The sequence below is a fragment of the Dromiciops gliroides genome, chromosome 2, assembly GCF_019393635.1.
Source record: "Dromiciops gliroides isolate mDroGli1 chromosome 2, mDroGli1.pri, whole genome shotgun sequence".
Lineage (NCBI taxonomy): Eukaryota > Metazoa > Chordata > Mammalia > Microbiotheria > Microbiotheriidae > Dromiciops > Dromiciops gliroides.
This window is the reverse complement of record NC_057862.1, coordinates 197,810,510-197,822,757: the sequence shown is the minus strand read 5'-3', so window position 1 is coordinate 197,822,757 and position 12,248 is coordinate 197,810,510. Positions and strand designations below refer to the sequence as shown.

General features: G+C 37.7%; 1 protein-coding gene across 1 annotated transcript in view; it reads left to right on the top strand.

Annotated features, from left to right (window-relative positions):
- NPAS3 (neuronal PAS domain protein 3) overlaps positions 1 to 12,248 on the top strand; it is a 1,138,615-nt gene that overhangs the window by 1,031,878 nt on the left and 94,489 nt on the right. The window contains 1 exon segment of the mRNA XM_043988462.1: positions 3,336 to 3,454. Coding sequence (XP_043844397.1) covers positions 3,336 to 3,454 — 119 coding nt within the window.

Here is a 12,248-nt window from a genome sequence, read left to right as displayed (position 1 = left end):
TGTAAAGTACCACATAATAAAAACAATCATAATTGCTAATGATGCCTGAATTACCCACACATCTAATATCTCCATGGCTTCTTGGTTGTTGGGTCAAAAGGTACCCAGAACCCTGACCCGGAAAACATATTTCACATCTTGGCAAAGTTTCATTTCTTCTCAGCTACTGCAAACATGATATTGCTGAATAGAGCAGAATTTCTCAGGCTGGGATTGTGGTATGGATTCTGATGGCTTCACAGTAGTTTGAGTCTCTAAGGACTGGTGCCAATAAATGGGAAAGGGACCAAGGTAGATTGGCATACTTTTCTATTTCCCCCAGTAAAAAAAAGCTATAAATTAAGTCTAACCTTAAATGTATAATCTGTCCTTGGGAAGAAAAAAAAAGGATATAGCATCTTCAAGCTCTCAGCATCCCTTACGAGAAAAAATTGGTTCTAAGGGTCTCTGATCTTGTGTTTTAGTAAAATAGAACCGCACGGCTGAGTGACAGTTCTGATCTAAAGCATTTACGTTTAAGTTTTGATCTCTCTGCTTTTGATTAAAACTAATGAGCTCATTTAATTCAAAATGGGAATCTCTGATAAGAGAAATAAGGTTGATGTGATTGGATTAGAGGGGCAAATTAAACTCTTAGAGCAGAAGTTTGTGCTTATATAGTGTATTAAAAAGCTGTTGGCGTATTATGGCGTGTTAGATGATGAGAAAAATTTCATAGTAATTCATATTTAATCAGAAGAAATGAAAGTACTAAATATAACATGGCTCGGCTTCTCCCTCAAGTGATAAAGAGCTGTACATTTAAAATGACATCGGATTCCAGCTCTCTAAAACAAAAAAAAAAAAGAAAGAAAGAAAGAAAAGAAAAGAAAAGAAAATCCTTAAGAGAGACTCTAAAGAAAGGGGTACACTTGCCAGTGGTCTCATCACGACAGAATGGAAATGCCATAAACATGGCAAAGCATAGTTATAATAAGACAAGGACTCTACAAGATGAACCCTGGATCACAAATATCTTCATTTTTCAGTGTGTGACAGATCATATTCTTGCAACCAGTCTCAAATTTGATGCAGGGGATGAAAAAATGAAGGTTTCATTTCTTTAAAAAGACAGGGTATACACACACACACACACACACACGCACACACACACACACACACACACCAGAGGCCCTATATAAGCATAGATATCATGTATCCACAGATATGTGTGTGTATATGTGTATATATGTATATATGTTATGCTATAGAGATCTATTGTCCTTAATGGAGATAGAAGAACATGATTAACCACCCCCCAAAAAAAAAATCAGAGGTATAGAAGAACATGATTAATGAAGTCAAAAGATTTCAGCATAAAGATTCCAGGTCACAGTGATTATAAACACCAGAGATTAAAGCGATACACACACACACACACACACACACACACACAGAGTTCCATATATATGTGTGTGTATATATATATATATATATATGTATGTATTATTCCATATATATGTTTGCTATGGATATAGATATAGCTATGGCTAGAGACAGAGACAGAAGTACAGAGATAGGAACAGACAGATATAGATATAAATGCAGATATAGCTGTAGATATTAGGTATAGATATATAGGGCTTCATTCTAAACCTTCATGAACCTTCATGCTTAAATCTTTTGACTTTGTGGATCCTATTGTTCTATACTACCACTGGGGACAATAGATCTGTTATTGTAGTATTCCTCAGAAGATTTTGGTGGTGGGGGAGGAAGGGTGGAGAAGAATGAGTGGTTCAGTTATGTTTGGGAGACTGAATGTGTATTTTCAAATTAACATTGCTTGCAAGATTGTATAGAAAAAAGTCAAAATGTAGAGCTTATGAACACTTCCAAAGTAAATAAAAATAAAATGTAATAATAGGAGATGCAATGTCACTGGGAGACCAAAGGCAAGTTACTTAGCATCTCAGTGTCATGGAGAGCTTTTTAAGAATGTAGGTTGCAGATCCTGTACCAAATCCATATTTGTGGAAGGAGTTTCTATAAAGGAAGTTCCCTAGATAGATGAAAATTACAAATCTGGACCCTAAAAGAAAACAAAAAGTAATAGATTGCATTTAAAGATTGCTACTTTCATTTTGTCGGTTGGTTGGTTTGTTTTAAATAGGCTGTATTTTTGGAACCTGATCATTGATAAAAAGCTGGAGGGGCCACATAGTCTATGCTGTTTGTGTAAAGACTTTGAAAGCTCAACACCTCAGAAGATAGATCTCATTGAGGTGCAGACAAATGTAATCCATTCTATCCACAAAATATAGAGGGAAGGAAGACGTCAACATCTTGCCCAAAGTAGGGAACTAAAAAACAAAATTGTATTTTCTAATCAGAGACAGGGAACTGAAGGGACCTTGGGTTATAGAAGGGCTGTCAGTGGCAAGCTGCTTACTATCTGGATTGTATATCTGCACTTGAGTGTGGGGCAATATAAGAAGCATTGGTTCTGAAGTCATAGGACTTGGGTTCAGATGTGACCTTTGATGCTTATTACCTGTCACGTAGGGTAAATTATATATGGTCCCTAGACTACAGTTTCTCCTTCTGTAAAATTAAGGGGTTAGACTAATTGGCCTCAGAAGTTATTTCTAACTCTAGATCTATGAACTTGAAGCCTTGTCATATTCATATGATTCCGTGGAATTTGTTTTGAAGACCACCCAGTTGAAAAGGTAAAAGTTGTCCTGTCAGTTTATCCAGAATCAATGATATCATTCATCTCTTTAAAACCAATGAAGTGAGTCTCAGGAAGGAGTAGACACCCTCCCTGCCACGTTATTCATTTTTATTAAAGGTGTTTAGTGGTACTCTATAGCTCTTACGGTTTGCAAGCAGGCAAGGAAAAATCAAGACAGAAGAAACTTCCAAGAGAAGTGCTAGGAGGGAGCCCTTCTCTCCCACTGCTTCCTGGATACTGATTTTTCTCATAGATCGGCAGGTCTCTGTTCTTTTTGAGGACTCTGAGGATTGGCAAGACACCCACCCGAGCACTATCAAAGTTCAAGTAACTTTGCAATTATGTCTTTATTTTTTAACCCCTACCCAGGATGTCACAGGAAGTTATGAGTTAACAGGTTGGAAATTTTCTTGATAAAGAGCCTGAAAAGGAGTTATTCTGTATACATTTTTTTTTTGCAAAGTAAACATTTTCTAAATGAGGTAAATTGATTACAACACTCTTAAACATCCATCAGTCATTTATTTTTAGTGAGCTCAAGCATCGCACCTGAGAAATAGCTCAGAAGAGATGTGTACCAATCTAAATCATGTGTGCATGTCTTTTTTGTATTCCTCAGTGGAATCAACAAGCCCCAGTCTACTAACCACTGACAACACCCTTGAGCGCTCCTTTTTCATCCGAATGAAATCGACTTTGACCAAGCGCGGAGTTCACATCAAATCGTCAGGATATAAGGTAAGCCTGGCTCCAGATTAAGAGACATTTCTATCTCGAGTCAGTTCTGTGTCATTTATGGTTGGGTTTTCTCGCTGTTGTGGATACATATTATATGCCCAGTCTTGAACAGCACAAAAGCATTTTAATTACACTCCAACCTCCCTTTGGGGACTCATTAGACTAGTCAGTCTCACTTCAGCCTTTGCTGTTATATTGAAGTGCCCCACGTAATGCCCTTTCTTAAAACACTTCTCTATGATAGTCTCAATACTATAGAGAATAATGGGAGTACAATTTGACAGAGAAGGTAAGCTCAATTAATATCACTCTTTTAGGTCACTGTTATAAAACTGCTGCTCTTGGGAGGAGTCCAATTCCCACCTTCTACTTCTCTTACCACTTTGTTTTTTTTTAAATAAATGTTCTGTTGATGCCCTTTTTAAAATATTGCTATCATCTTCCCCACTCCAAGTGAATAGACCCCTTCCCTTGTAACAAACTATGCTAAAGCAAAACAAATCATCATATTGGCCATATCCGACAATATATTACTCATCACGCACCTAGAGTCTACCACTTTTCTATGGAGAGTCCTCTCATTTCCTCATCAGGGTAAAGAAACAAGCTCTACAGAGAAAGGTTCACTATCTTAATAAAATTCTGGTGCTCTAGTAAGTCATGAGGGCTCTTTGGCTAAACACTGCGCATGAACTTGTGTGCATGCACACCCACACATATAAAGAAGATAATTATCTGGGAGCTGGAAAATACATTTGGAAACTATCATTAAACATTCCATAAAAACCCACAATGTGTTATTGAACGGTGTTCAATAAACTTATAAACTTTAGATGTGACCTCTACCATTGTGACAAATCCATGTAAAGTCAAAGTGATCATTCTTATCATTTTAAAGTTAAGAATAGGAGGATTCCGAGCTTAGGAAATTCAAACGTTGCAGTTACCATAGCAACATAAACTAAGCCTACCTAAATACCTGTGAAATTTATGAGATGCCTTTGGCAACTTGAATGGTATCTATTTTGACAACACCATCACTGGTATCTTGTATTTTAGAGGTCAAACAGAAAGTTCCACAGGATGGATGTGCCTAGTGTCATCTTTCTCAATTTCAGAACTTGATGACGTCTAATACCTCAGTTCTGTAAGCTCCACATAACATAGTGAGGGATTTTACTTTCAACAGATCATTATTATCAGGAATTAAGATTTGCCATCCAGGACTCAGAATCTAGCTCTATCCCTGAACTTCAGAAGATGAAGAAAGGGGAAAAAATAAGTAATGAGTTTTCATGGATGGTTAGGACTCTGCCTTTAACAGAACTAACATAAACTCTGGCTAGCATATGTGGGAAAGTTTTAATGTCTAAATGACTGAAATTTAACATGAGTGCAATCTTTATAGGGTCAACTGAACTAGCTGTAGCATTTGTAGACATAAGCCTGGAGTTTTATTTTGCCTTGGGAAGAGGGAATAATACTGGCTACTTTAGGGACGATGCGGAAGCTTCTTCCTTCAATGTTGACTATACTTCTTCTGCCAAACTAAGTTTTTAACATTAATGAGTTTGAAATTGGGTACAAATATGGCAGTACTATTGAGAAGTACTGTGAGGGCAGGAAATATGCATTGCATCTCTTTCACCAAGACAGTAACATATCCATGACTTTCCATGTTGTAGAATTCTGATCCATGCCTTTCAGTAAACTGCTGCAAAAAGTACACCCAGTGTTCCTATAGATTTCTTTGCATTGTGGGAATACCTGTGGGAAGTAAACTTTGTCCATCTGTTATCTCTTGTTCTGTATCTCTTAACCTATTGTTTTGGCCAGTAAAGCATTTGTCTGTGAACTAGAATGTGTAAAACCAAGACATTGCCCAATTAAGATGGGAAATATATGAGAGATTCTCCATGGTCTCTTGTATCATGAGGTGACAGAATTTCTCTTATTGTCCCAAACCCATCCTGATAGTTGGAACTTTCCTAAGGTTACTTCAAAGATTTTCAGTCTTGTCTTGTTACTCTGAAAATGATATCAACCCCTAGCTTGTTGAGATTAAATCCTTCCAAAAAGTCTTTTTATAGAAAAACTTAAGATATTTTTCCTTAAAATCACATAAATCTTCCCCCCCCCCATTAAATTCCTTATTTCCCCTCATTCTCATCTGCAAATGTCCTTCATTAATTAACCTGATGTGGAAGTTAGTGGTAGGGTTGGTGAGGCCACACTGTCATGACACAGCTAAATAACATTGCTATTTATCTGCTCATTCTCAGTAAGTAAATCTTGGGGCATATAAAACATTCAAATAAAACTGGTAATCACCCTGCCACCACATAGTAAACACAAATAAAAAGAAACAACGATGATAATTTCTCTGTGCTCACTACAATTTATTACTCCTGCACTCTAAGTTTTTTTTTTCTCCTTAAAGAGACAAGATGTTAAGCACTGTCCTGTGAGAATAGTCTTTGTCTTCAAATTTTACTAGGGGCTTCCCAAATTTAGGGTCCTTCCCTTTCCTCTTCATCTCTATTTTCTGTACTTTTCCTTCCGTTTCTGTTTTTTGTAAATGTTGTTTAGTCTTTTTTCCAGTCTTGTCAGACTTTTTGTTACCCCATTTGGGGTTTTCTTAGTTAAGTTTTGAGTAATTTCCTTCTCTGGCTCATTTTACATATGAGAAAACCAGGGCAAACAGGGTTAAGTGACTTGCCCAGGGTCACAGAGCAAGGAAAGATCTGAGGTCAGGTTTGAACTCAGGTCTTCCTAACTCCAGACCCAGTGCCCTTTGCCCAGCTGCCCCTTAGTAAAGGTTAGTTTCTTTCGTTTCCCAGATGGAGTTCAGGGGAGGGGAGATGAAGAGAAGAAGCTCTCTTACCAATGTCCTATCTCATAATTTTAGTGAGAGGCTCAACATGCCATGTATTTGGTCTTTTCTCATAGTATCACACCCCTCTCCAAACCTTTGTTCAATTAATTATCACAGCTAATCCCTTATCTTTATCCTTGAACTCATTCCATCTCATCTTCTGTAGAACTTGACCATAGCAAACTTATAGGCTTTCATATATCTTCAATTGCTCCTTCTTCATTGACTCCTTCCCCTCTATGTGGGACGATAAGATTTATTTCAGATGAAAAAGAGCTTAGCAGTCCCTTCATTTTGCAGATGAAGAATCCAAGTCAGAGTTTAAGTGGTCTGTCCATGGTCACGGATAACAGAGATAGAATTTGAATCTGTATCTCTTTACTCAAATCCATATTCTTTCAACTATATTATGTTTCCCCCTCCTCTGTCTCTTTCTTTCTCTCTCTTTCTGTCTGTCTGTCTCTGTCTCTGTCTCTCTCTATATGTGTGTATATCTATACGTGTGTGTATATGTGTTTATATGTATATGTTTGGGTGTGTGTGTGTGTGTGTGTGTGTGTGTGTGTGTGTGTGTGTTTGGCTCTTCTTAGTCCTTTAAAAATAAGAAAGAAAAAACTTTCCCTTGTACCTCTTTAACCAGCTACCACCAGTGACCTCCAAATGACTAAACTCATTGGAACCAATGCCAATGAGTTATGACTAAACTCATTGGAACCAATGCCAATGAGTTCATACTTCTTGACTTCTCAGCAGGATTCAGCCCTATTACCCATACACTCTATCTGAATTCTTTTTCATCTTTCAACTTCAGAGACACTATATTTACTGGTTCTCAGCCTACCTATTTAACCAATCCATCATTGTCTTCTTAGATGAAGAACAGGATACAAACCCCTCATCCTAATCCTGAGTCCTTGAAGCAGATTATTTCAACGATGATTTTGTCCTTGGCTGTCTTCCCTTCCCTCTCTGCATCCTTTCTTTTATCAATCTCATTCATCCTTTTGGCATTGGTTATCATTTCTACATAAACAATACTAAAATCTATCTGTATCTTTAGCCCTGAGTTCTCTTCTAAGCTCCAGACCCACATTCAAACAGCCTACTGGCCATCTCCTCCTAGAAATACCATTGTTCATTTAAACCTGACATGTCTAAAACTGAGTTCGTTCTTTCTTCCCAATCTGTTCCTCTCTCTTACTTTACTGTTTCCTTAAGTGGAACCACCATTCATCTAAAGTCTTATATCATAAGCCTTGACATTATCTTTGGCCTTTCTTTTCCCCTCACTTCCCATAACCAATCAGTTATCAAGCCCTGTCCATTCTACTTCTACTATATCTTTCTTTCTTTCTTTTGGTGAGGCAATGAGGGTTAAGTGACCTGCCCAGGGTCACACAGCTAGTAAGTGTCAAGTGTCTGAGATCAGATTTGAACTCAGGTCCTCCTGAATCCAGGGATGATGCTTTATCCATTACACCACCTAGCTGCTCCCTCTACTATATTTTTCTAACCAATCACCACCATTCTATTTCCATTATTTGGCACTACTATCCTTTCACCTAGGGCCTAAGTAGCATGCACAGCAGCTACATCCCAGTAAAACTAGCTTAGCAGACTGGCTAAACAAGGTTGAGAGTAGTTGACAGGCTTCAAACTCATGATGTCACTGGTCCTCTTCAAAAAGATGAACAACATTGAGTTCCCTTTACACATTCTATACTTCAGTTAAATTGTAAAAATCTCTATTTCAAAGACATGTCATGAGCTTTTTTCTACATTGATGACAATCTTCATGATTTCCCCTATTCTTTAAATGTTCTCCCTTCTTTTGACCATCTGCAGAATTTCTTCCAGTCATTTGAAGGTTAACTCAAATGCCATCTCTTCCATAAAGTCTTAACTGAGTTGTTCCCCAAACTTAAATGGTAAGAACTTTTCCCTCAAAAGATCTTATATAAAACGTGATATTATGTATCACAATTATCTGATGCTCCTATTAGACTATATTTATCAAGAGGGCAATGTCTTTTCTAAACTTTGTAACTCCTCCAGCACAGTGCTTTGCAGACAGTAGTTGCTTAATAAATGTTCGTTGAATTTAATTGATCAATGGCTTGAGCTCAAACCCCTACATCTCTATGAAATAAACAAGATTTCATCTTGATGCAGGCAAATTAGTGAAAAAAACACAAAAAAGCTTCAGGAGGAGCTGAAAATCCAAGCTGAAAATCCAGTGAGCCACTCATGACCCAATCCCACTGATGACTGGTATGAGGGCCTTGACTACTTCTGTTCCTTACCTGGGCATGTTTGCCCCTCCTTGGGCAGGCTGGCGGCCCCCAGCTTCCAGCAAGCCTTACTATATTGATTTCAGACTTAGTATAGACACTCAACTGACTGTAGCCCTCCTGCAGCTTGGAACTCCCTAGTACAAGCAATCTACCATGTGCAGCCTGCCCAGCAGCAAGAATTATAGGCATGTGCTTGCATCAATTTTTTTCCACTATCAATTTGGAGATCAGTTTTTATTTGAAATTTTTTTGTATTTTTCTCCTTTGCCCATTGATTTCATAGTTAGCATGCCATATAGGAATGCTTTAATTTTCATTTCTTATAGGAGACAAAAAGAGAAAGGCAGCATAGATAGAGGTTGAGTCTGGTTTAGCCATGGATGGAAGTTGGGATTTGAGTTCAAATCCTACCTCTGAGACATAGCAACTGTGTTTCATTGGACAAGTCACTTAATCTCCTGATGCCTTCCACACAACTTTCTAAGACTATAAATTGCATACATTTTGCTGACGTAGTCTGGATCACTGGAGATTATTCAAAGAAGTCACAGGTCTGGCCAAAGAACGAAGAAGAACAAGAAGAAGAACAAGAAGAACAAGAAGAACAAGAAGAACAAGAAGAACAAGAAGAACAAGAAGAACAAGAACAAGAACAAGAAGAACAACAAGAACAAGAACAAGAACAAGAACAAGAACAAGAACAAGAACAAGAACAAGAACAAGAACAAGAACAAGAAGAGATGTGGTAAAATTATCCATTCCAGTAAAACGGGGTCCATATATATTTTTAAATTTTGATTCCTATACTGTGACAACCTGTATGAATTTCCAGTTTTCAGAAGTTAATATAGAATGGACTCTAATATAATTAATACACAATTAGCATTTGTGGGGAAGGGACCCTATAAATTGGCCACAATGCTTCCTTTTTCTGCCAACTTCTCTTTCATCTCCTTTCCATGATGGTATGTCACAAAAATGGAATTTTTGTGCTTTCCCTCACCACCATTTCTTCCCAGAACCCTTGGAATCTGAATTTTACCCAAATCACTGCAGTGAAACTGTTTTAATGCCATTTGTTGTACTCCCCCTTGCCATTGGCACAAAATGTGAAGGGATAGACAATATGTTAGACAACAGAGTTGAGATCCAAAAGGAGTCTGAAGGGTGGAAAAAGCACTGACTCTGAAGCCAAAGGACTTAAGTTCAAGTACTCACTCTGAAATTGCTTTCCTGTGGAACTTTGAACAAGTTACTTACCCTTCTTGGGCCTCAGTTTCCTCATACATAAGATAAAATGGTTGGACTAGATGACTTCTGAGTTCTCTTATAAATTCATAATACAATGTACTTTGAACCAAATTGAATTAAATAAAATTTGATAGGTACAAATGTCAAATATTAGACTTGGGTTCAAAAATCCAAATTCTGAAAATTATTGAGGAAAAAAGTCAATTCTGACATCAGAAGTACAGGTTATGGAAGACAACAGTTTGTTTGAAAAAGATCTAGATGGGGGCAGCTAGGTGGTGCAGTAGATAAAGGACTGGCCCTGGAATCAGGAGGGCCTGAGTTCAAATCCAGTCTCAGACACTTGACACTTACTAGCTGTGTGACCCTGGGCAAGTCACTTAATCCTCATTGCCCCACAAAAAAAAAAATCTAGATGGGGGAAGCAGTGGCACAGTGGATAGAGCACAAGCCCTGGAGTCAGGAGGACATGAGTTCAAACCTGGCCTCAGATACTTGATACTTACTAGCAGTGTGACTCTGGGCAAGTCACTTAACCTTGATTGAAGGAAGGAAGAAAAGGAAGAAGGGAGGAAGAGAAAAAAAGATCTAGATGTCTAGTTGACTTTACGTCCAATATGAGGCAACAAAATGTTATGGCAGCCAAGGCTACATCAGAAGAGACAAGGTGTCAAGGATTTTCCTCCTCTAAGAACACATCTAGAGTACTGGATCCAGTTTGAAGAGCCACATTCTAGGAATAATATTGGTAATCTGGAGAAAATAGAGAAGGGGACAATCATCAGAACAGTAAATGTCATGTAAATCATGCCATATAAGGATGAGTTAGAAAACCTGAGAGTATTTAGCTTGAGAAAGATAAGACAGATGGAACATGGTTGGCCTTATAGTATTTGGAAGGTTGCTATGTGCAAGAAGAATTGGCCCCACCAAACAGAGCTAGAAATGATGAGTAGAAATTTCACAGAGGCAGATTTTGACTTGATGGAAAGAAAAACTTCCCCAAAAGATCTCAAAAGTTAAATGGGCTACCTTGACAGATAGTAAATTCCTCCTTAATGGATATCTTTATACAAAATCAGGGTGACCATTAGTCAGATATGTGGTGCAGGTAATTCTAGTTCATATGTGGGCTGGACTAGAGGGTCTCTCAGAGAAACCGCCCAACCTTGAGTTCCTATGATCCCATGTGGCACTGAAATGAGGCTTTTGTGAAGGTGTTAGGAGTATTAAAGCTAAGCTAAATTAACACCCTCAGAAGCCCAGCAAAATCACACTGAATTTCAACAATCAATCAAATATCCTGTAGTATTTCTTCCCTCTTACTGTGTTTTAAAAATAATCCTGTGAGTAATGTTTCTTTTCATCCCTGACTTATTTCTTGGCTTGATATATGTTGGAAAATGTTTTATACTTCACTTTCTATAAATTAAATGAGGCATGTGTCTACCACGGTTTATTTCTCATCTAAAAGTAATACCGTACTTTATATTGATAACCACATATTCATGTGAGAGACATTAAGATTTTGTAATTAGGAGCTGTGTTGTGGATAAATTAATTTCATATTGTCCACTATCTCCTATTGCCCATGCTTTTCCTCCCCTCTGTCAAATATAGATCATGAGCTCTTTTTGTCTCTGTCTTAGTCAATACTTTGATCATTAAATTTGAAGGAGACGAAGATGGTCAAATGAAACTAAGATGGAATTTAATAAGAAAAATTTGCAATTTGGCTTATAAAAAATCCACAGTAAAGATACAGGTTGTAAGTGGCATGAATGGACAGAAGTTTGGGTTTTTAAAAATAGCTTAGAGTTTCAGTAAACTGCTCAAAATGAGTCATCTGTAGGACATGACATCCAAAATGCTTGTGCATTAAGAAAACCATAGTGTGTGGAACAAAGGAGATTTCCTGGTCAGACCATGTACTCAGTTCTGGGTGTTGCATTATAAGAATGATGTTGATTATCCACAGTGTTCATAGGAGAATGTTCAAGATGGTGAGAAGACTGAAAACCAAGCCATCCAAGTATTGGTTGAAGAAACTGGGGAGCTTTAACTTGAAGAAGAGAAAATCTGTAGAAATCTCAATAGTTTTCAGAATTACATTTGTCCCTATCCCTATTCCTCATTCTAACTCATAAATGACCATCCAACGCCAGAGGGTAGATCAAATAACAGTGAGGAGAAACTTAACCTAAAGGGAAACCTTCTAAAAATTAGAGTTTTCCAAAAGCAGAATGGGCTCTTGGGGAAACATGAGTACCTTGTCCCTACAGGTTTTCAAACAGAGACTGGATACCCATTGGTCAGAAAGGTAAAAGAAGGGACTTAAAATATTTACTAAGATGCACAGATAAACATATACACA